The 27245-nt window shown below is 35.4% G+C and overlaps 1 protein-coding gene across 2 annotated transcripts in view; it reads left to right on the forward strand.

Annotated features, from left to right (window-relative positions):
• Positions 1–27245, forward strand: part of LOC110464552 (von Willebrand factor D and EGF domain-containing protein-like) — a 108193-nt gene that overhangs the window by 22895 nt on the left and 58053 nt on the right. For both annotated transcript variants that reach the window (XM_021519821.1, XM_021519824.1), the window contains exons 5-12: positions 2127–2419; positions 3496–3582; positions 4233–4342; positions 9383–9683; positions 12389–12474; positions 13297–13360; positions 16335–16550; positions 17162–17379. In XM_021519821.1, coding sequence (XP_021375496.1) covers positions 2127–2419; positions 3496–3582; positions 4233–4342; positions 9383–9683; positions 12389–12474; positions 13297–13360; positions 16335–16550; positions 17162–17379 — 1375 coding nt within the window. The remainder of the gene's footprint in view (positions 1–2126; positions 2420–3495; positions 3583–4232; positions 4343–9382; positions 9684–12388; positions 12475–13296; positions 13361–16334; positions 16551–17161; positions 17380–27245) is intronic.

Here is a 27245-nt window from a genome sequence, read left to right on the forward strand (position 1 = left end):
TTTTTGACATATTTGACCCATGTGACCTTAGATATGAACAAGGTCATTTTTGAGGAAGTTTTTTGAAATCTTTCATCCCAGCATGCTACTGGCTTAATATCTTTATCCATGCCACTTTTTTAATTAAGGAGATGTCGTTCAGGTTTTTGACATATGACTCATGTGAACTTGACCATAGGTGAAGGTAATTTATTTGAACAAAATTGAAAGCCCTTTATCCCAGCATGTTACTAATGCTTCTGGCTAAATATCATCACCCTGGACCGGTTTGTTATTTATGAGTAGTGAAAAGACTTCAACATATTTGAACCCTGCATATATATATGAACAAAAGTAATTCATTTAAACAAACTTGGTATCCCTGTTTTGTCAGCATGCTTCTGGCTAAATATCACCACCCTTAATTTTTAGTTCATTCGTGAACATTCGTGGTCACAAAAAAATCCAAGCACGCTACTGGCCAAAAATCATCACCTAGGACCTTTTAGTTATTCAGTAGAAGTCGTTTAAAAATTCAAACATATTTAACCCCTGTGACCTTGAATATGGGTGAAGGTCATTCATTTGAACGAGTTTGACAGGCATATATCCCAATATGCTTCTAGCCAAATATCGTCAATCTGGGCATTTGGGTTATTCAGAAGACATCGTTTTAAGATTTCAACATACTTAACATTGACCATTCATTTATACAAACTCGGAGCCTTCATCCGGCATGTTACTAGCCAAAATCATCACTGGACCGGTTTGTTATTCAAAAGAAGTCGTGAAAAGACTTCAAGATATATGACCCCTGTGACCTTGAATACACGTGAAGATCATTCATTTCAACAAACTTGGTAAACCTCTCTTCTAGTATGCTTCTGGCCAAATATCACCAATCTGGGAAGAAGTCGTTTAAATACGGACGCCGTACCATGGCATACGCTCACTTGGCCCTACGGGTTAGTTGATCCAAAAACGATGTTAACATTTTGTTAGCTCTTCAAAATATTATCAAAAGAAGTATTCAAATTACAAATAATGTTAACACTTAACGTCGAAGATGAAATCCAAAATATCGTGATGCAATTCCCCATCGACCACTAAAGGAATGTGTATAAACTTTGAAAAATGAAATGTAATCAATAGATTTTGAGCTATGGCCGTTTAAAGAGTTTGACATATGACGTCAAGGCGGCCATATTGGATTTTTGACCTAGTTGCAAATGATGCAATTACATTTTCTGATCATGTCCTTTATAACACTATACAAATGTAATAGCTTTTCATAACATGAAACACGGACTCTTTTAAACTATTGACTTCAAGGATTAATGGGACTGACTTGGATAACTCTAAAGATTGGCCAAAAGGATAAGGTAAGGAACCGATTTAAATGAAGTTTTGTTTTTGAATCTTTTATATATGTATATAATTGAAGAGGGTTTGAATGATTATCTATTCCATACATTATATATTGCAATCTATACTATGCTAGAATATATTGTTCGATTCTTCAGATTTTTTCAATCCTATTACTGCGACAAAATTGTTGACGTATTATTTTATTATTGTTTTCTAAATATTGTCATAATAATGATGAGATGTGAAACCTAGTGAACTTAATTAATGAAATATATGAATCATGCATTCCAGAAAGTAAAGTAATAAGGTGATATTTGTACATTACAGAACGCCTTCCTTTAAGCGGGGTTCTTCATGAGGACACAAAAAACTTTGCACTGGCGGCATAGGATGTGTTGTCATTTTGAAATGAATAAATTATATCCTTTATCGAAATGGATTCTGATTAATCCAAATTGAAAGTATGACAGATATATTCAGATTAATTCTGTATATAGCTTTACATATCATAGCACAACACTACTTACGTTTTTGTTCATATCATCATTTTATTCACATGTTGTTTATTTTCATTCTTCATGGCATTAACCATTTACTGTTTCTATCTTCGAGAAACATAATTTTGTCTACTTTCATCAGGACTGTTCAAAATGTAGTCAATGTTTGATAGTCCTAATAAACGCTGCAAATACTACCCTTTTTGATGTGATAAGATGACTGTTTAATGCGTGAAATATATGAAGGAGATATAACTAAAGGATCATTATTGTATTTTTTAGGTTTTGTAGACATTCCATACACCGTTACGATAACGCCTGGACTGGAAGAGAGAATAGGACCAGTTGTAACCGCACCTAGTGCCGACGCAGTAAACACTGAAATAAAATTTGAACACAATATAACTTTCAATTATGAAAACGCCATGGCTGAGCAGTATTTGTACGACATCAACTGGTACATCAATGATAACCCCTTGACGAATTGTTCCCATGCACTGGTAGCATACACGAACCTGTCGACCACTCGTTTGCTGGAGGCATGCTGGAGGGATACGTACAAACTCAACTTCCTGGTTAGTTGTATCATATTTACTACTTATACTGAAGATATTGTGGCGAGTGTTTCTATCATTCTAAATGGGAGTTTGAATTATATAAAGTTGTAATACTGTATCAAGAAAAAATTCTTTGAAGTATTTGTCGTTTGCGTTTCTCTTGTTGATGTATATTTGGCAAGTAAATTCAGAACTGGCCTATTGCGGTGTTGCCAGCTGGCTTCCTTTATCTACCGCTTGAATATGTACAATTTTCCAATATTTCGACATAGGTATTTTACAATAATGTTTTACTCTGTACACTGTTCAACCCGAGCTACTCGTCGTCCCCTCCCCAACACTCCAACCCTTTCTCCGTCTCTCTGTAATAGAAAACAGTCCAATAAGTCTTTCCCAATAACTTGCTTGCACATGTCAACTCTGCCTGGCCAATTCCTTTCTATTTTTCCGTCCCCCTCCTCATCTGAGTGTTCGTAAACGTCAGCCGAAAAAATTGTCGTTACGGGATAGGCTAATGACTTTAAATTTTTTAACGTGCCTGTTATATAAATTTAGATTTAATCCATTAGATGGTGTTTTTTTGCTTGGTTATGTTGTATAAAATATTGGGTACATGTAAGGTGTTAATTGTCCATATTGTGTATGTAATATGTATATATTATGTGTTTTACAGGGTCATGTTGTAAACTAGACGAACGTCTAAATATGTTTCACCCTGTCTAATTAAATAAAAAAAAAAAAAAAAAAAGTTGNAAAAGAGTTGAGTGGGGGCTCATAGACTCTCTCGCATATATGTGCAGGTATTAAACAAAACGTAGCTGAATCAATTAGTCAATTGATAGTCATCACGAAAATGTATAACAACTAAAATAAGTTTACAGCGTAGCCGAGTCATGGGCGGTATTATTGTTGTCATCTCTATAGTTTTCAACCTGTAGAGAATGTTTAGAAATATGGTTCATTTGTATTGGTCTGATAAGCGTGGATCTTTATGTAAATTTATGAGACTGACAGACGCTGTCAGATTTAGTGGACGAAATGTCTTTCTCTAAATGTTGTACATATATTCGCTTTTGTTTCACCGTTTTATATAGGTAAGATGTGAAGTTCGTCTGCGTGGTCTCACCGATAGTTCCATTGGCCCTTCAAGGTCAAGCGAGTCCTTTAAAGCTGGCTTCACGGTATGTAAAGGGAGACTGCCATGTATATAAACATTTTGTATTTCTGATGAATTCGAATTCTCAGTGTATATCTTTTTGTGTATTTAACTTCTGGAGTGTTGCAGTTACATTGGAAACGCAAATATGTTCTGAAGAACCTCAACATTTGTATTATCAAAAATGTTAAACCAGGTTAAATGTATTAAGGAACGTTTCCTATCGAACAGTCTAAAGGAAGAATTGCCGAACATCTCCTGCTTATCGGTATTATATAGTAGTTTAAAGGTTGTATGGATTATTGCTTCCTGTTTAACTGTTTAAAAGAAAAGTAGAATTGAAATATATGTATGAAATAATAATTGTTTATGTGCATGGACGGTCATTTTTTGTTTAACAGAGAAAAACAAACACATGTAATGTTAGACAGAAACTTTACGACGGATGGTTCAGCTGTTTGTTGAAGTTTAGAAGTGAGCATATATATTGTATCTCACAATCCTCAAGAACTTGTAACTCGCCATTGTTATATAGTTCAGCAAATACTAGTAAAAACCTGCTTAAGTTCATATTGATTTGGAAAGCAATATTTTCCCTTTTTTTCTGTTGAATATATCTAAACGATTTAGAGCTATCAGTTCACGGGATAGTTTGCTGTCCTTGTTTTCTTACAGACAGATCAGACTTCCTATACCGTAGCGGAAGGTTCCTCGATCGACGTCTTAGTGACACCGACTGTCCCATTAGGATGTGCTTATTTTCCTACCGATCTGGCAGCTGACGAGTAAGCATGTTCGATAGTAAAAACATATATATTTCACATTTTTATTTGTTTGTAGGTCATGTCTTTTATGTGTATATGTATGTGTATACTATATCACACATCTACACTTATAATTACAATAGGTTTATATAATAATACTATTTTTTTTGTGAATGACCCTAACGACTAAACAACGACTGGTCTGAGTACATATTGACTAAATTAGATGAACAGACCACATGGGCTTTGTGAACAATGTTTACTTGCCGAAATATTCATAATTGAAGTTCCAATTTAATCCGCCTTGCTACTTCCAGTCGCCATTTTGTAAACAGAGTCTAATCTCGAGCTGATGCACGTTTAAAAGAGTTTGAAGTATTGCAAAGCTTCTAAACGATCATGCCGAGAACATACTCGTTTATTCTTTAAACTATCTTTAATTAATAAATATCAAAAAGATTTTTCATTTTATGACGTAACCGGAAGCGCACTTGATACGAGAACGTGACCCGGAAATACCTCACAACATAATCAGGACAGTAATAATAAACAGACGTTTATCGAACATTAACAGATTAATACCGTATGTATTGAGACACTGATGTGCTAGAATACAACACAAGGTAACACTCGTTTAATCCATTGCTATCACATCAAGTACTAACTAAACTTACATTTATACGAAAATATTAGCATTAAATGTTTGCGATCGCGCAGACCTACTTTCGTTTTACAGTTTACATACATTTGTACATGTCGGCATCAACAGTATACCTTAACTTGTGTTCTTCATCGTGCCGAAGATTATACATAGGCGCATTCGAGGAAAAGTTCGTTATTAAAAGCTTTTGTGTGTGTGTTTTTTATCTTAAAATTATCGGATAAAAGCATAGTGGCATGTTGCTTCAAAATACAAGATACACGAATCATTATTTTACGTTGAATATATGTCATAGTTAACATAAGCTCTCAGGAGCTTGTATTTCGACAAATATATATATATATATATATATATATAAATGGTAAAACATTGTAACAGTGTAAGGTAAACAACAAATTTTATCACAAGATACCTACGTTGGAAGGATTAAGACAAAGAGGCTAAATAATCATGCTGTTCAAAGTTTTGCACCAATACAACTTACTTAAAAAACAGTTCAGAGGGCAGGTGATTGGGACATAGCATTTATTTGTAACCAGGAGCACGGGTTTGGTAGCCGTTAATATCAAAAGACGTTTTTAGTATTGCTGTTGCTCGAGAAGCCAGTGATGTATTTTTCACTTACAAGTTAAAGCGGTGCGTCGTTATCCAAAAAGAAGAATAGTACAAATTGAAAAGTGTGAATTGCCTACAGCTCCTGTCAAAAGTCAGAAACATTCCTCTCATGTTCTTTCTCGTCACCTGGACGTTTGTAAGTTAGAACAGCTGATCTAGCAGACGCTTTAAACTATGTACACAATATATATACAGTTATACCACAGTATTGTAATTGTCCCGGTATGGCTACGAATGCGTTCCAGGTCCGGTAATAGAGCATCAAATGTATTAAATTCAAATAAAGCACCACTTCACGACAATCATGGATTCATATGGGTACAATGTTATTAAAATAACATTCATACAGTGCATGCAAGTTGACATTAACAAATCATTTGTTTAAAATAACAAGTCATCAGTTCCATGAAATTATCCAAATAAATAAAGTCTTTATGTCAAAATAAACTTCAGGTTTGATTTAGTATTGTTTAATGTACGTCCTATCAACAGCTTTGATTTTTGAGAATTGGTGGTTTTGCGAAATTTGCTTATTGTTTTGCAAGGTACCAATATTTTTATGTTTATAACATATATAGGGTGCTCCCATAGCTACCACTTTCTTTAAAATGTAGATTTTCTTCCCGTTGTTTTTGGAAAAAAATATCCAGAAATTTTAGATAGTTTTGAAGTTTTGCTTAAAACTTACCATACTGACAATGTCAGACACTTTCAGACGTGCGAAACATAAAATAATGTGTAATTCTTCTTGAATTTAGTGTACAGATAAATCTTGAATTAAAAGATATGTCAGATCAGCACAGATTACTTGAATTGGAGTCTACATAAAGAGTTATGTCCGTTCACTTTCATTTTCAAGTTATGAAGAATCGGGGATTTTCTTTCATGTCTACTACTTGGGGGACATTGAACAGACCAAAATAGATCTTCTGCCCCCATTGCAACACACTTGGGATCTTAAATCTTTCCTTTCTTTCTTCACTGCCTTTCCTTAGTCGTGCCGCCTGAGAAGCATTGCGAACACTGAAGGATCAGTCTGTCCGTCATCACACGATGTCGTTGGCGGCGGCAGCAGCCACATTTAAGTTTTCCAGACTTTTTGTCGCCACCATATCAATTTGTAACTTTGTATATGGCTTAATCATAATAGATAACAGATCAAGTTCGAACCACGTGCCAATATTTTATTTTTTTGCTAGAGTTACATGTATGGCCCTTCACACATTGGAAGTTTTCATAATTAACTGTTTGCCATACTTTGTTCGTTCCCGCTTGCCACTTAGTATGTGGCTTTATCATAATGGACTACAGTAAGAGTCCAAACCCTATGTCAATATTCCATTTGTTGCTGGAGTTATGGCCCTTCGCACATAGGAAATTATCAAAATAAACTTTTTTTTGGACTTATTTCGCTACCGCTTGCCATATCAATTTGAAACTTTGTTTGTGGCTTTATCATAATAGATTACAGAGTTTGAACCATGTATTAAAATTCCATTTTTGAATGGAGTTATGGCCCTTTTGCACATAGGAATTTCTCATAATTAACTGTTTTCCATATTATTTGCAACTTAGTATAAATGTATAATGGATTACAGTTTGAGTTAGAATCCAATGTCCATGTTCTATTTTTCTGGAGTTATAGCCCTTTGCACATAGGAAATTCTTATAAGTAACTGTAATTTTTCCGTCAACACATGCACTTCCATCGAATTGCAGTTTTCTTCTATAGGTGACACCCGTCCTCATATGACCCTGGCGGTTGCGAGGACACAAATCACCTGAAACAGTACATCCTTTGAAGTCCTTCTGTATGTTCAAACCAATGGTCTGGAGCATTACTTGGTTAAGAAGACTGAATGCCGTTTAACAGCGGGTCTCTCTCATAATACTCTGGCTCCCTAGGGGGAGGAGTGCGGTCCCAAAGGGGGATTCTCCAATTCAATTACACAATTTGTTGTTAGGACCCCTGCACATCTTTAGTAATCAGATTTTACGTCTGTCTGTCCCTTTATCTGTTTTTAGCTCACCTGCCAAGGACAAGTGAGCTTTTGCCCTGGTGCAGCGTACTGTCCCGTCGCGTCGCATCCCGATTCAATGTAAACCCTTAGCAACTTCATTCTTTGACAGTTTTTGGTCAAACTTTATACAAAGGTCAAGTATGAGTATACTTCATAAATCGTTGTATTTCAGGGATCCAAGGTCAGGTCAAGGTCACACTTGCTATATATAGAAAATCAACAACTGATTCAATATTAACACTTAGCAACTTTATGCAAAGGTCAAGTATGAGTATACTTCGGACATTGTTGTGTTTCAGGGTTCCAAGGTCAAGGGCAAGGTCACTGTTGCTATATATAGAAAATCATCAACTGATTCAATTTAAACACTTAGCAACTTCATCAAATATGCTATGGAGATGGTAATAACATACAGAAAAAAACATATGAATATTAAAGTCAACTTATCAACTTTAAGTGTAGAACCTTGTGTGTGTGCATACATGGACTTTAGCCAGTGTAATAAATTTTTGTTTAAGCTTTTGGATAGCTTTTTAGCCTTTGATATCAAAGGTCAAGGTCACTTACTATGAATAGAACATCAGTTTGTGCACTGTATTTCGAATTCTGTTGGACTGATTACACTCAGATTTTATCGCGTACTTCATGGAAGAAAGTGCCTGCTTCAGATAACTTTTTAGGTCCAGTGGTCAAAGGTCAATGGGTCACTATAAATAGAAAATCTGTTTAATGCACTAATGCACAATATCTTGATTTCTCTTGGGCTGATTACACTCTTGCCTTTATACAATGCTTCCTCAAAGAAAGTGCCTGCTTGGGATAACTTTCCAGGTTTGGGGGTTAGGTCTCTATCACTGTTACTATATGAATCAGTTTATAAAATGCACAACTTATATTTTGAGTTCTGTTGGGCTGATTACACTCAAGACTTTATGCAGTGCTTTTATAAAAAAAAACACTTGCTTTCACTCGTGTTTGCTACATGTATACCTAACCAGAGTTTCTTTTAAATCTTTAATAAGCATAATTATGGAGAATAGTCACGGCGGCATTGAAAATATATATATAAATCTTATTACCCATTAGCTTGTAATGATAATAATAATAATAATAATTCGAGGTTCTTATATCCCGCTTGATCACAATCTAGTTCGTAGGTCGTCTCAAAGCAGTTCACAAATTATTATCCGTGGTTATAGAGCCTTTGCAACCAGCCAATATCTTTCTCAACTCATTGGGGGAGAATATATCCGGAGCTGCCATTTCGGCGCTAACAGCTAGCATTCAACAATTCTAGCACTGCCCAACCACGTACTCATTATTTATAACTGAGTAGACTGGAACAAGCGGAGTAAAGTATCTTGCTCAAAGATACAACACAGAGCCGTGCCGTGACTCGAACCCGCAACCCTTCGGTCACTAGCACGGCGTCCCACCACCAGACTACCGTGCCTCCATATCTATATAAACACAATGGTAACCCACAGCGACGGACAACACGCTAATTCTGTTAGTATGCTTTGTATAAGTTTTCATATGTTTTTAATATGAAAGACTAAACCGATGAAATATAAGAATAGTATCGGCTGTAACGTTCTACAAGCTCTCGCGAGACCAGGTAAATCTTCCGGAAAACGTGCGTTATCATGAAAGACTATGTTTTATCTGTTTTCTTATACCGATATGAAAAACAGACTTTAATAGCATTCCAACCGCAACATATTTACTTGTTTGATGCCCTCTGTAATACGATACCTTTTGCAGGTGGCATGACTATGCGGAAAATAATTGCAGAATAGAAATTCGCATCCAGACGCCAGATCAGACAGACACTGTCCAATGCTCCTCAGGAGGTATTAGCAACGAACCGGTGTCTTTCGATAATACGAACTGCGGTGTTCGCATATCTCCTAACGATTGGGCTATCACAAAGTCCCTGAAGGTATACGGTGCATCAGACAACTTAGTGAATGTAGGAAGTCGTTCTTCATATATACGTTTGGAGGTTTTAGGCGGTCTCGTGTATCACCCGGCATGGAATAAAGCTTCAATGCCAGACATATTGGTAAGTTTTGAACGCCGTATATGCTTCATATAATTATATTAAATGCCTTACAACTATATTGAATAATATTTGATTGACAGCATGTGGCAAATCACATCATATTGATAGCTGTTAGTTGTACAGTATGCCCGAGTATAAAAAGGGTGATTTAGAAGAGAGGGGAGTGTAGATGTTATGGATTGTTTTACAATAGTGTTGATAGGAAGGACAGTCTTGCCCGAGTAACACAATACATTTAAGCAGGGAGGGTTATGGATGTTATAGATTAATTGATAAATGGTTGTGTAGGAGAGACAGTATCAAATTACTCTTGATGTATAGAATTATGCAAATCACATATGTAGATGCAAATTAGAGATCGTTTGACATTGTACAAGTTTTAGAAGACAGGGTAGTACGGATGTTAAAGATTGCTTTACCTGTTTGTGAGTATTTTTACAATATGACCAAGTAGCACACTGTATTTTATGATAGGGGAGTATTGATCGAAAGGAGGTAATAGGACTATAGAATCTACAAAATTATCAGACGAGTATTAAGTGACTGGATGCGCTTATACAACGTTATGAAAACGACATCTCCATTGCAGCATGGTTATACCTTTCTCAATTTGATTTCCGTACATTCTTAGCTGTGAACAGTTAGTAAAGGATGTTTTTCAGGTTCAAATTAATCACTGTTTAGTACTTTATGTTTGCGAGTGTTTAATTTCGCCATGTTTGCGGTAAGGTTTTGCAGTACAAAATTGGATACCACGCAAACATTTGTACTGAAAATTATTCAATCAAACCCACCATCAGACGGTGGGAATCTACTTTTTCTTTTATTAAGAAGCAGGGAAGCTCAGTTCAAGCATTTAATTACAACGTCGCATGTGCAAATGATTTGTTTTTTGTTCATTTCTGACGTAGATTCCCGTACTTTTAGTCTGGAATACATGAGAATGTTTGAATATGCGGACATTTGAGTGCTATGAGATGTAATACTCGCGAAATAATGCCCGGGATTGATAGCGGAAAATTAGGCGCTAAACAAACTATTTACATAAATCCAATAATAATATTTATGTGTGTGAGAGTGTGTGCTTTTGCTCGGGACGTTGGACGTTAATCTATCGCCATTTTTGCCTTTCGTTAGCTTTGTACTTTTTAGCTCACCGGGTCCGAAGGACCAAGGTGAGCTTATGCCATACCGTGGCGTCCGTCCGTCATCCGTCCGTCAACAATTTCTTTAAACGACTTCTTCTTCTTAACCACTGATTGGAATTTAACTAAATTTGACTGGAAGCATCCCTAGGTGGTGGGGATTCAAAATTGTACAGATGGTGGGGCTGACCCCCCAGGGGGCTGAGAGGCGCGGCCATAAAGGGGTAATTTGGCTATATTTCTACAAACGACTTCTTCTGATGAACTATGCACTGCATATCAAACATATTTTATCAAAAGCATTCATGGGATGCAGGGATTCAAAATTGTACAAATGGTTGGGCTGACCCCCAAGGGGGCTGAGGGGCGGGGCCAAAACGGGTTATTTGGTTATATTGCTTTAAGCAACTTCTTCTCTGGAACTAAGTGAGGGATATCAATCATATTAGACTGGAAGCATCCCTAGGTAGTGGGGATTCAAAATTGTACAAATGGCGTGGAGGGCGGGGCCAAAAGGGGGGCAATTTGGCTATATTGCTATAAACGACTTCTTCTGTAGAACTATGCCATGGATATCGATCAGATTTGGTCGGAAGCATTCATCGGAGGCAGGGATTCAAAATTGTACAAATGGTGGGGCTGACCCCCCGGGCTAAGGGGTGGGGCCAAAAAAAGTTTATTGCTTGGAAATGGTTGAGATCCCCACCATATTACCACATATACAATTGCTGAGTATAAAGAGAAGAATGCTCATTTGCTTCCAGGATGGCCCTAGGGTCTGGCCCCACCCTTGGAAACATAGTCCTTGGGCCAAAACTTTAAAACTGTTGAGATCCCCACCCCAAACCTACATATACAAAAGCTGGACATAAAGAGACGAATGCAGTCACGATGTTAGAATAGACCCTGGGGTCTGACCGAACCCCTAGGGACCTAGTTTCTTAGTCACAGCTTGGAAACAGTTGAGATCCCCACCCTATAAAGAGATGAATGCACATATGCTTCCAGGATGGCCTCGGGGACTGCCCCACCTTTGGAGACTTAACCCCTGGGTCATAACTTTGAAATGGTTAAGATCCCCACCCCACAACTATATATACAATTGTTGGGCATAAAGACGAATGCAGTCATGATATTAGAATTGACCCCAGGGTTTGCCCCACCCTTGCAGACTTAACCCCTGGGTCATAACTTTGAAACGGTTGAGATCCCCACCCAAAACTATATATACAAATGCTGGGCAAAAAGAGACAAGTGCAGTTATGATATTAGAATTAATCCGGGGTTCTGGCCACAACCGTAGGGACCTAGTTTCTGAGTCACAGCTTGGAAACAGTTGAGATCCCCACCCCATAACCATACATAAAATTGCTGGGCATGAAAAAGCGAATACAGATATATATGCTACAAGGATTGGCCTTGGGGTCTGGCATATTCCCTTGGATCTCATTTGGAGAATATTTTGCCATGATTGCTTAGATATCCAGGTGAGCGATACAGGCCCTATGGGCCTCTTGTTTATATTTATATTTGTCCTTGATACTTTACAACCTGTTTAAGGTCGCGGTTGAAGATGCAGACTCCATCGTTTTGACTAGTCAATGCTATAGCCATAATGACCCCCACATGAGAACGTTTGATGGCCGGTAAGTACATCTGTCCCCGTCTATTCATTTGTTATGAATCCATCTGTTTAGTTTAAGGAAATGAACCCGTCTGTTCACTGGTAAGGTTTCCGTCTGTTATTGGTAATGAGTCCGCCTGCTTGATTGTAATGAATCCGCCAGCTCGATTGTAATGAATCCGTCTGCTGTTCGATGGTAATGAATCCGCCTGCTCGATTGTAATGAATCCACCTGCTCGATTGTAATGAATCCGCCTGCTTTATTGTAATGAATCCGCCTGCTGCTCAATTGTAATGAATCCGTCTGCTGTTCGATTGTAAAGAATCCGCCTGCTTGATGGTAATGAATCCGCCTGCTTGATTGTAATGAATCCGCCTGCTCGATTGTAATGAATCCGCCTGCTTGAATTTAATGAATCCGCCTGCTCGATTGTAATGAATCCGCATGCTCGATTGTAATGAATCCGCATTTTTGATTGTAATGAATCCACCTGCTCGATTGTAATGAATCCGCCTGCTCGATTGTAATGAATCAGCCTGCCCGATTGTAATGAATCTGCCTGCTTGATTGCAATGAATCGGTCTGTAATTTGGTAATGATTCCATCTGTTCATTGGTAATTATTCTGTTCATGACCAATCAAAAAGCAATTGTATGATAACTCCTTTTTCACGATCGATTGTAACTTATGTTGTGATTACTTTCTTTATTCTCTGGAAGGTTTGATTGCTAAAGTAACAACAATACAGTCGTTACTGCATGTGCATTACCCGTACATCTTGAATGTAGCAATTCAATTTGTCGATCATTAAGACATAGCATAAACTGAAGTGTTATTTTTCAGCCGATGGGAAAATCAAAGGCTAGGTGAATATGTGTTATATCACAACTCGCAGAAACTGTATTGGGTAAGTTGAAATAAGCGGAAAAACAACTGGAACACATAATTATATAGTTACATATTTTGGTTATAGTCTGGTTCAAAATAATGTAGATGGTAGTGTAATACATTTAGTTATTAAGAACTTATGTATACTTTAATCAGAGAAATATTCCAATATATTTGTGAATAATCATAATGACACGTGGTAGTAGATGAAATATGAATATCAAAAAAACTAAAAAAGATACATTTATTTCATACGAAAATAATAATGTTTTTACAGTTAAAAGTAGCCTCATTATCTAATCTTAATAATCTAATCTAATCTTAATATCAAAGATTTTTTTTAAAGTTCTGCAAAGTTTCAATCTCAAGCTTATTTTGTTTGGACATACACTGTAGAAAGGAAATAATAATTATAATTTTCACTTTTCATAATATCACAAATGTCAATATCGTCAACATTTATTCCTTGGGCTATTGGCCCATTATATGTGGTACATGATATACAATAAACGATACATAGAGAATAAATATAGATGATAAATATTATACACAGTAATGTGAAATAGGTGCTACAGGCGAACGCTTATTTAAATCATAATGTATACATTTTAATTCATTGAATAAAATAGTTTTTAGAGTATTCATATTTTAGATGATATCGCATCGGACACAGATGCTCAATGTTGTATTAAAAGCCGCTGGTACATTATATAGTTAAATGGAGAAGACATGTATCCCAATGTAACGTACTATGGATTATGCTTTAATTCGTATCATAATGACTATAAGATAGATATATAACGGTATATAATGTTAAAGAGGACGTTTGCCGATTTAACTATGTATATCAATATAAACCGCTACCAGCTCTTGCAACGTGGGGCTTTTTTCAATTTTATTCTTAATCATCAAATGACAACATAATAAAGCAAAGCATTACACAGAAACTAGCGTTGACTATATATGTAACACCTAGTTTGTAAACCATTTAAAGGGATAAGGTAGTGTGAAACACAACTATAGAGTCAAAGTAACTGTTTTGAAATAGAATTGTGACTAAGGATGTCATTTCTTGACAAAGGGACAGTCACAGTATCTTACCTGTAAGCATATACTGACATACCTATGTATTTACTGGACAGACAATGGGCTGGATCAATTGACAGGATTAATTGCCTTCACACAAGGTGATCAAGATTAGGTACAGCCCATTAGAATCCCATGTGACCACAGGTGAATGGTCAATGGGTGGTCATGCCCATATATTCTCAGGTAGATATATCTAATTCAACCATTAGCATGTACATGTACCTGACGTGTATACATCTATGACAAAGAAATGAAACTCAGACTAACTCATAGTTATTTCCTAATATTCCTATAAGAAGGCTGGCAACTTGGGATTAACGAACTAAAATGAATGCACATCCTTAGCTTGATCGAACTTTACCTTATATCTATATAGTGCCATGCCGTAATATAAGATTTTTCTTGAGTTTTTATCTTTTCTTGACTCTATGTAAAAAACAGAGGAGCGAATCAATCTATTGATGTCGTGCTATAGAGAAACCTTACATAAAAAGTATAAAATTATTCATGCTCCATCCTGACACTACAGCATTGATATGCAATGATGTGAATTTAACTATGATAAAGAGTACTTTTAAACTTTACCTCTAAAATAGTACAGCTATCTATAGATTTTCTATACTCACCAGAGATTGGGTATAATTTCTCTCTGTATATGAACATGTAAATGTTCAGTTGAAATGTAAAGTTATAATAATTAAAAAAAAGAAATACAGGTATCGATATCATGAAATATTCAGTTAAATGATTTTTTATTTTTCTCTTTCAATTTTCATATTTTCATATCACAAAGAACCAATTTCATTCTAATCAATTATTGAAATATGTACTTCAGTCATTTAAACTTTGGTAAACACTGTAGTGCACTGGAGTTCACATCGTTGTGCACTGGAGTTAACACTGAAGTGAACTGGAAGCCACTTCAATGTTTTGTCAAGTGTACTTCCTTGTTCACTACGAAGTGCACTAGATACCAAGTTAAGTTTGCTCCCAAATGTAGTTGCACTCGCTTTTATTTCACAGAAGCTATGGTAGCAGTATACAGTAGAGGGTTGTGGCCATGGGTGATTTTTTTTTAAATGGCTAACCCCTGTATAATGATATGTAAAAATAATATAAAAATAAAACTGTACTAAAATTGGTATAAGCATGATGAAGTGGGCTATGTGAGCTTCACATTTGTAAAAAAGAAAGAAGATTTCTTTGGTTCGAGAATAAAATTTTGGCCATAATACGAAAGGGTGCGTACACATGAAAAGCTAGCTTTACAGGAGGTAAAATTTTGACAACAGCACACGACGCAAAATTGCAAAAAATCAAGTTTTACAACTTTACTGGGACCCAGATAATTCTGCAACCAGGTAGGTAATCTTTAATTTCAGACAGAGCTTAGGAAAAAAATTACTAGTTGCGGGGGTCAAATTTTGGGTTAAAAATAGCAATTTTTGGCATTTTTTGGTAATTTTTGATGTGGTAACCATGGTTTTCACACAAGTGACATACATAGAAAAAAGAGGTTTATACACTTCTCAGTACTTTATATGTATTGTAAATGTAATGCAATTTACAAATATATATACATGTATACATGTGTTGTGTAGGGTAAATCCGCTGTGTTTACATTTCCTCGACATGTGCCTTGTTTATCAGAGTCGGGCCATTTCTACTGTACACTGCTACCTATTGTCCCTTTTCTACAGAAGTTGACCATCGCTTATCTGATAAGCTTATACTCCCTTATAGATAACTTTAAAGCTTATTACAATATTTTGACATGAGATGAATATTTTTTGGTATTTCTCCTTAAATGATTTGTTAGAAAAAATTGAATATATTGTCATATACAATGTACGCTTTATAAGATATCTACAACTTCATATGTAAAAGCTTTGCTTTCCTTAAAAGTTCATGCGATGTACCAGTCATGTAAGACAAATCATGTCGGGCCTACATGCAACTGTGGAGTGGCAGTCAGAAATAACGACGCTGTATTCGTCGCCAACTTTTGCGATGCAACTATTGGCTGGTTTACCAGTGGGACACAATCCAATCGTTATGTAGAGCAGTCATTCTGTGATGACACCCACATGATAATTAACAAGAACGGTAACAGTTATACGGTAAGCAATTGTGCAATAGTATCCTGAATTATATTCTTCGTTGTGTTAAGTACTCAACAAAGTTTATCTTCAAATACAATTTCGAAGTATAATGCCAAGCTTTTGTCGATGATATGTCTTAACATTTTGAACAGGATGCATTAGAAAAAACAACAACATTTATTTGGCTATATAATGGCATTTCAATTCAAAGTTTATATTATTAATTTCTATTGTTATAACCTTAGGTATAGGTATGCAGAAAGGAAAAAGTCGGAGAAAATTAAAAATGATCGATTGAATGAATTTAAGTTCTAAATGTAGAACTAGTATTTCAGAAAATATATCAGCTTTATCTTAAACTATAGGGAAAAAAATAAAAGAATAGGAAGCAATTGTTTTCGAAATTAGTTTTCAACCAGGAAATTCAAATGAATTTTCAACACCAGTGTCGATCATTTCTGTTCACTATGTAGTGTGAATTTTAAAATCCATACTTAATATAAAAAGTAAAAGAGTGAAAGGTAAGGCAAATTAATTTGCTTCTAAAAAGTTCCTTAATAGATATTTGATCAATCACGAATATTGTTAATTATTTCAAAAATCAAATTATCAGTTTTCTTTATTTTTAGGTAACACTTCCTACGGGAACTCAGATTTCGTTTAGTCACTACTTTTCATCGGGGTACGATAAAATACTTATTAACGGTATACTTATCAAGCCCTCTCTTGCTGATTGGAAAACGTCGTCGGGATTGTGTGGATATTTGGATGGTAACCAAAACAACGACTTCAGAACTAAGAATGGAGGGACGGCAAATAACGAGGAAACATTTGCACTTGATTGGAAGTTAGTATGGTGTCATACAATACAGTCGTTGTTATATCGTTTAATCATAATGCGATACTAATTATGAATTATTGTCTGATACTAATGAATACGCTTTAAGGATGTGAGATCGTTGCTATTCACAGATCCTCTAAGGTTAACCCTATGAGTTTATCAAACCTTTGACATTTAGTACTCTTAGCCCCTACTATTGAGGATATATACTCAGCAGAAAAGAAAGGTTACATGTTACCGATCTGACCTCAACGTCCCAAATTATTGCTGAACCGTAACATTTATGTAACATAAAACTTTCCAATAGCATGCATCCAAATAAATAATTGCATTTTAAATTCAACATGTTTTAAAAAAATCGTCTCCATTGCTGCGATATTTGATAAGCTATTGTGAAAATCAATATAATATATTTCATCGATACAGTTTTTTTGTATGTTTTAGGATAGTTCAAGACAGCGAGAGTTTATTTGGTAATATCAGTTTGCCAGATGCAAGCCTAACATTGCCGCGATATTGTAAATGTAGATCGAACTCAACTTCATATTCAGATTTCAACAATACAATAGAATGCTCAATCATAACAGAAACGGTGTTGTGTTCATACCCGGATACTGGTAGCTTTTTTAAAACCTGTGATGAACCATCCAGAAGAAAGCGATCAACTTCACATCACAGGTATAGACGATCTCTAAGCGAGCAAGATGTTCCATCGAAATTCAAAATCGTGTACGCACCTGATGCTGATGATGTACCTGAGGTAAAATGAAATATACAAATGTATATGCTGTACAAAAATGGCTGCAATTCTTACCATGTAATTTGTTGCTCTTGATAAAGGAGTAACATGTTTACAATATTTTGTAAAATATATGGTATGTCTGCGTGTGTGGAGCATATCTGTGAATGTGTTTAAATATCAGTGAAAGTTTAAGTGCATCCTGGTCCATTAGTCACCACTGAACATATGACATTAGAAAGCGATGAAAAGTTGTACGTTTGCATACGAGTTTTGTTTTCTGGGTAAAATATCCACTTTGGTTTCTTTGTCAAACTATGACCGAATAAACGAATAAATCATGTAAGCAACGTATCACGAAATCGACCAAGGTGTCATTTTCACTTGCCGTTCAAAGTTTTTTTTTCAACATTGTCCTTGCGAGATGCAAAAAACTTGCAATCAATTGGTTATATCCTGATGAATTTGTATCACTGTTGACAGATTATATAAAACTATTGTTTATATACATATTATACAAAATGTACAAAGAATTGTATGCTTTTTATTGTAGCCTTCTATGTGGAGGAATGGGTGGAATGAAACTTTGGCGGATGAAGCTTGCAGAACATTTTTACAGAATCAGAATTTTTTGAAAAAGTGTGAAGAGGTGTTAGAGGCAACAGCCAATGACAATGAGGAAGGTGTTCAATCCTGTATCAGCGATATCAAGGTAACAATGAACACCATTGTTATTATCTTAATATCATAAATCATGGTTCATTTTTTTGTCACAGAATTAGATATCTGGAAACATTGCAGGTATACCGGTATCATAGATCAAGTTACAATTTAAGTACATACTAGGACCGTAAGTTGATAACATTGATATCGTTGTGATATATCAAAATACACTGTATACACACTAGAGTACAATAGTTGTGGTTTTACCAAGAGAAGATTCAAAGGTCAAAATCATTGTTAATAAAAGGTAGAATTTTCCTCGAACTTCAGAGCAATAGACTCCACCTAGCTGAAGGATTGCCCTATATGAGAGGAACAGTTATATTCATTTCCAATGTGGTTTTTCAAAGTTTCGATACTGCTATAACAGTATTGAAAGAACATTTACCGAACAACTTCCAACTTTAAATGAAATAGAAAATATATCGCAAGCACAGTCACTTAATGCAAATCATCTATGTATCAACAGAAATTATTGCTCGAGAGTTTTCGTGGCGATTTACTGTCCTGGTGGCTTTCTAGTTAAAATTTACTGGAACCCTTAAAATGCTGAATATTTTATTGAAAATGATAATCGATAGCAACGATAGAGTAAAAGAAGCAACCTCGTAAAAATAAGAACATTGCTAAATTTAGCTTCTAGGCTTCGAACTTCAAATATGTACAACCGTATAGATAGTCAAAGAGGATTACAATGTATTTTAAACATTAGTGAAAATATCTAATATAATAAATATAAATTAAGCTTCACAATCATAAAATTATTTGTATCTTATTTTGACTGTTCCAGCTAATGGGAAACACTCAGTTTATGCAGTCTACAGCTGATAATCTGGCCAGAAGTTGTCGAATGACAGCACTTAAGCTAGAAAACCTCACTCAGACAACAGCGGCTGATGGTACAGCAGGCCAGACAGTGTTGGACGTTATGTTGGATCTCGACTGTAGAAATAACTGTTCTGGAAACGGAATTTGTCAACAAGGTAAGTCTCGTTTATACATGCATTGTGGTCTCTGTTAGCTATTGTACGTTGTTTATGAATAAACATATGTTTGTTAACATTGTATCTCCTGTTGTAAAACTCAAAGATAACCCATTGACATGATAATAGCATGCTCATGCCCAACATACCGATCATTTACAGCAGCCAACTCTTTATTCTACGTTTTAGTGCAATAGCTTTTTGGCAGTTACTCGCCGAATATCAACAGACCAAATTTTAACTAATTCAACTACAATTGTTGAGTCGCCCTGTAAAATCAGAAAAAAACCTAATTAGTTTTTTTTTACCATCAAGTGATCATTATTCATATCATTAGGTCCATTATATTTGGTAATGAGTATTCTTGAACGAAATCATTTAAGGCAATTTTAATGAATGGCCTTCCTTGCACTGAATATAACTTTTGACAGTGACTGTCAAATTCCATCTTCGAATCCTTACAACTTTGGGACTGTGTAAGGACTTTTAGAAATGAGCTTTATATTGAACGGAAAGAAAAGTGTTCTTTCAGTACTATGATTTAGGTTATACGTTTTGCTATAAAGGTTAATGACCACTAAGTTACAACAACTTGTTCTCATTACAATAACTAAAATTAAATGTTCTTCTGTGTGTTATTTCACCGATACATTATGACGGCAAGCGTCCTTATATAAATGTTTTCATTAGCTGCAGATAGGAATTTTTTTTTCCAATTCGATTTTAAATTTTTCTTTTTCAATTTGCTTTCTAAGAGCAACTCAATGAGCGCAGCAAAAGTGATGTGGCATTTAAAAAGACATTGGATATTTATTCGTCGAAAGACTTCTGCATTAGAATGTGGAATAGACAAATATTTTAAGTTACAGTAACGTGGGAAATGGTGGGGTTCAATTATCTAATGTAGTGATTGGTTATTTTCTTTATACCAGGAGAATGTCAATGTTTTGACGACTTTGAGGGTGCTGAATGTTCCACGAAACCATCATTGCCTCCCGTTGTATCGTCGAGGACAAATCCAGGACTGTGTAAACGTGAGGTGTACCCTTGTAACACCTTCTTTATTTCAGGATCAAACTTTGCACAGGAAAATATGACATGCAAGGCGGCTCATTTCACGGTGAGATTTAACTATGTATCAGACTGGGATTTCATTATCCGAGTTCAAATAATAATATTTGCTATTATTAATTTTATTTGTTTATCTATACTAATTAAGTACATATCAATTTATGATAATATGCAGTATATGCATCACTTGATAAATTAAGCATACATATAACTCTAGTTTTCTTTTAACTAAATTAAAACTTGGCAATCGCTTGTTATGAATATAAATATGGATACATGTAACACATTACACTGCTACCGGTAAATTGCCATGATAACTTATTATCCCCAATCTTGATCGATAATTTTATTGTTGAAATTTGTGGATGAATATTGCAACAGAATATCAGTATCCTAGTAGGGGCCGAACAGCGACATATTTTCCTATCCTCTCGGAATGTATTCTTAGTCCTGGAGCTAAATTTATATAATGGTGATTGTAGGAAAGAGATGATATTTCTTATCTGATTTTTTCAATTTTCACATTAATAGTTATTGATTTTTTCCAGAACAACTCAGTAATTAAAAAAAAACTCCTCTTCATCACTGTTATTTATTGACATAATAGAACGACATAAGTGGAAACAAAATCACTCGAATCTTTTATCAATGTAAATTTTTCAATACCATTATCGTAAAGTTTCCATATTAGTAATATACCAGCAATAATTGCATTGATGGACACGTCACACTGACAAATATCTGTGTAATGACGCTGAACATTCACAATCATCATCCTATGAATGTAACTTGTCTGATCAGATTACTTTTATAAAACGACATTGTATATTATGCTGATAATATCACAAGTTCAAATACCAGTCTTTGGCAGAATTGTCTGTAGCAGAAAAACATTGAAATTTTCAAAATACAGTTTGTTTGAAGACATTGTGAATGGAAAATCCAATAGAGAAAAATGGGGAAGAGCAATGTTGTCAGCTAGTAACTATCTTAAATGTGTTTCTATATGCTATCAACGGAGACATCCTTTTTTCTATTTTGTTTCCTATTTTGAGCGTAGATGACAGATGGCGGTTATAATATGACCTCAGCCAATGACACATTCCCAGCCAAGTTACTAGTGGGCGGGTCCGGATGTTCGTGTTCACTCAGCGACGCTTTGAGAGGGGCAAAGCATTCGACAGACGAGAATCCTGTTGTGGCAGAGGGATTTTTTCTGAGTGTGTCTAATGATGGAATCACGTACAGTGATGATATCGTCGTCATTATTTACGACTCCTCGTGTCAGGAGTGCAATACAACGACTATCTCGTGCGTCGAATTTGTGAGTACTTTACTCTTATATACTTATGGTAAAAAAATCAATGTTCAATATATGGAAAATCTAATGCTTTTTGTCAACGAAAGTTTGACCAATCAGAGAGCAACATTTAATGAAAATGAAGCAATTAATGAAAAACTTTGCATAATCTACAAACATTGTTTCAGATTTTGTATTTCGTTTCAGTATTATTTTACTATGAATGAGGTCAATATTGGTTAACAAACGAACATTAATATATTGACTGTACATGTGATATCACAGTCAGAAGTTGTAGTTCGATTGAGATGTTATAATACACAGGCAAGTCTAAATAATAACAGATGCATATGTATATTATCTTAGAAATTAATAGGGTAAAGATTTTGGTGAAAAAGGTGTGACTTTCCAAATATATTTCTCTCAATAGGAAATAGTTTCAAATGAGGATTATACTTGTTAAACACTATTTTTTCATCGATGACTTTTGCATTTCCTACTTATGACTGATCCTAAGTCTTATTTTATCATAAACAAATATTCTTATTATTGACTTCGATCCTATAACCTGAAAGGAATTTATATCAAACATCTTTATGTTAACAAAAAGTATGGCTCCTGTATTGGTATATGATGTTTTAAATTGCAAAATCATTATCATTTCAACAGACTCCCTGTATTACAACGACGTCTTTACCAACAACACCTACTACTGAGCAAACAAGCACACCTGAGTCAACAACTACTACTGAGCCGAAAACAACAACTACTGAGCCGACCATAGCCACTACTGAGCCGCAAACAACAACTACTGAGCCGACCATAGCAACTACTGAGCCGAAAACAACAACTACTGGGCCGCCCATAGCCACTACTGAGCCGAAAACAACAACTACTGCGCCGACCATAGCCACTACTGAGCCGAAAACAACTCCTACTGGGCCGACCATAGCCACTACTGAGCCGAAAATAACAACTACTGGGCCGACCATAGCAACTACTGAGCGGAAAACAACTACTGAGCCGAAAACAACAACCACTGCGCCGACCATAGCCACTACTGAGCCGAAAATAACAACTACTGGGCCGACCATAGCAACTACTGAGCGGAAAACAACTACTGAGCCGAAAACAACACCTACTGAGCCGACCATAGCCACTACTGAGCCGAAAACAACTACTGAGCCGAAAACAACAACTACTGAGCTGACCACAGCCACTACGAAGCAAACAACAACCACAACCGAGCCGAAAACAACTTCAACTACTGAGTCGACCATGACAACTACTGAGCCGACCATAGCCACTACTGCGCCGACCATAGTCACTACTGAGCCGACCATAACAACTACGAAGCAAGCAACAATCACAATTGAGCCGAAAACAAAATCCTCCGAGCCGACAACAACTAAGACTGAGACTATAAGAACCACTACTGAGCCAATAACATCTACTGCTGAACTGCAAACAACTACTGGTGAGAAAACAACCACAAATGAGCTGACAACAACCGCGACTGAACCAAGTACAGCCACTATTGAGCCGATCACAAACACTACTAGACAATCACTCATTACTTTTGATAACCATAGTAATGGAAACGCCCAGGCGTGCTTCACGCTTACGAGTATTTGTTCTGCAATACTTATGGTTTACTTTCTCTATATGTAGCAGAGGTTATTAAAGGGAAGACAATTCGAATGGAAAACTAAGACGCTTGTAGGGAAATCCTTTTGTTAGAGATACAGGCTATTACGCATTGGTATTAAATGATAAATTCATGCATCATTACGTTGATTATAAACGTGTTCAGCACTCTACACTACATAAAATATGGTATATCAGTAGTGATTTATGGAGGAAGTCATCACAACACCTACTTAAAATGAAAAGTACATGCTTCGATGTGAGGTATTTAATTAACACAAGTGTACAAATGTACAAAACCACTTGGCAGTGAGCTTTCGAAAAACATATGAAATTAATTTATAAACATGCCAATCCAATCGGCTATATATTGTTGGCAAGATGGGGGTCACAAAAAGGCAGATAAAATCATCAGTAGAATAAGTTTCAGTAAAAGAATTAGTTATTCGCTTAAATATTATAGCTGACCATTTAATTAATCCTCCATCCATTTATATTTTCCCGAAAAGTCATTAGGCCTTTTTGGCACTGATTATGATGCTGTATATGACGCATCCCTCCTATAATATGTTGTTAATCATCAAATAACAGTTCTATACGGAAATTTATCAAGTCGTAGTTTGCATTATTGTGCATATATATTTAGAACAAGTCTACCAATAAGACATGACCTTTGCTTTATATTGACATTAAGTACAACTTCAGATTGTTGAAGAGGTTAAATAGAAGTCCTAATTGCTGATAGTGAGGACATGTGACCTATGAATTAATATAAAATAACTTAACATTACTGAAAAATGAAGCTAATATTTGACATTTTACTTGTTCTTTTGTGTTATAAATTCCTATTCCGTTATATAATTTTCATGTACATTTTATCTAAGCCAAACACAAATGATCTGGTGTGCTTTCCTTTCCTTGAAGTAATAATATTTGCCAGTTGAACTACTTCTGCAGGCATATGCCAACCTGTTTATTGTTTTATTTTATGTATCGAGAAGAGTATAAAAGTATTAGCAAATCGCTATCAACGATACGTTTGACGATAAACTATGAGATGTAATTAGTACTTGATATAAATTTAGGATATTTTTATTGATAGTTATCGACACATATAACATCCGGTATGCCTGTGGATTTCTTTCCCTATTGTTGATTAATTATTTTATTTTGCTATGCTTTGATAACTGAGTCTTTAATTTAAACAAACAGTGTGATACACTGTTCGGTAACACAGCAAGACAATATACCAGATATGTATATAATGATAATTACGCTAACGTTCTTTCTTTTTGTTTACCATACTGTGATACAAGTGATACTATGTAAATGTACTGACATTACTTTTTTTCTTTCTTTTATATTTGTTTGTTATAGTCTTTTCTGTCATATAAATGTAGATTTAATCAATTAGCTACTATCTGACATAATTTGTGTTTTATTCAGTTGTATATAACACTGTTTACATCTCAGTTGTTAACCGTCCATATTGTGTATGTTATATATATATATTCTGTTTTACAGTGCCATATTGTTAACTAGACAAATGTCTAAATATGTTACCCTGTGTAAAACGAAGAATTTAAATTATATTATGCTTTCTATTAAATCATATTGTTAGGGTGAAGATCATGTTTTTGATTATTTAGTCAAATGACAACCTGAACATCGAGTCGATACTAAAAATATAATCTTTAACGAAACTTTACGTAGTTGATAATGACACGACTTGAAGCCAATGTCATGTCGTAAGCTTTATCTTTTGGGAAAGCCGGTGATAAAAATAGCTCCGACCGAAATAGCGCAACATCCGGGCCTCTCAGTGAAAAGTATAAATGTACAGCACTACGCTGTCGACAGACAACACTGTGTCAGTTATGCGTCTTTAATTTACACAATACATCTCAAGCAAAAATTATAATTATCATAATATATACCTCTAATTAGATATTTCTGTTCACTGTTGGATTTGATTAAAAACGAACATGTTCAATTTAGAGCATGCAAGCACTGAGAGGGTACCACAGGGAAAATTTTAAACCGCAGAGAGTACGATATTAATTGTAGGTTTTAACGTTAAATAGATAACGCAATTATAACGATGTTTGAGATGTTGTTGGGGGATGCTTTTGATTCATAATAAATGCATGTACTTGTATTCCAAAGACAATAGGTAAATAAAGCGAGAATTAACCTTCACTCCTCGGCTGGAAAGGCATTTATGTGCTAGCTAGAAATTCACCGACAGCTGCAACTATTCAAAGCGTACGATTGTACAATTAAATTTTCCCTTTAAATAAATTAACGAATTTCACGAACGAGTGACTACTTTGTAATGACACCGCTGAAAAAAGCAAGTCATGTTACCGCATATGTTTCTGATTTGCGTACATATTAAACACGTGATTTGGTTCGATATATACCGTAAAAGATTTATTTAATATATCTCGTGACAAAAAAGCTAAATCGCGCCGTATAAAAATAAAGTGAAGTCGCGTAATGATACTTAAAGACAGTTCAGTTGTAACTAAAATTGAATTACTCTACTTTCGTTTTCAATATCACCTTGAATGAAACAGAATCAGATTGGGCCTGTATTATCAGCAGAAAGCAGTGTAATTATTGCTATTGGTTATCTGACATCAAGATATCGGTTTTGTTCTGGACAAAAATACACACGATAGATAACAACATACAGTATAACATCGTCCGTCAGACATTTCCGATTGGTGATTTTGGACAGCTTTAGGCGAAGCGTCACACGCAGAGCCACGGCGATTTTCTATTATTTTAAGAGAAACTTGGTAAGTTTCACAACTTCTTACCGAACGGTTAACAGAAAGGTGTTTTTTGTAAAACTAAAAATGTAAACTATATCACGTATTTTAATCTATAAATATCTAGACGTGCGCAAGTTCACCAAAACTTTATTACTATAGAACGTGAAAGCAGGACCTACATCGGGTGAAGAAATGACTTGCGACCGTGACTCCACGGGTTAATGGTGTAGCTCTACACTGTTGAAGCCATTGTATGTGGCTCCTGATATGCTACTGCTGATGCTAAGTTTGATTAAACGGATAAAAATTACAACCCCCCCCCCCCAAAAGAATCCTTTTAATTACAAGACACAGAATGATAACTTTAGAATAAATAACATTGACTAAACCAAGATCACGTGAGTATAATAAGTGAAAACCCTCCAACAAAATTAACGAGTAATTATGTTTACATAAAAGTTTGTTTCAATGCTTAAAGTATACGTGTAAATATCACAGATAGGATATGTGTTTGCAAACAGTTGGGCTATACAGGCCCACACCATTCAATATTTCTTTCAGAAAAATGTGATACTTGGTATTGAATAGGTAGAAGAGTGGGTCTATCTCTATATATATGAACAACGTTT

This window comes from Mizuhopecten yessoensis, unplaced genomic scaffold, assembly GCF_002113885.1.
Source record: "Mizuhopecten yessoensis strain PY_sf001 unplaced genomic scaffold, ASM211388v2 scaffold11009, whole genome shotgun sequence".
In the NCBI taxonomy this organism is placed as follows: domain Eukaryota; kingdom Metazoa; phylum Mollusca; class Bivalvia; order Pectinida; family Pectinidae; genus Mizuhopecten; species Mizuhopecten yessoensis.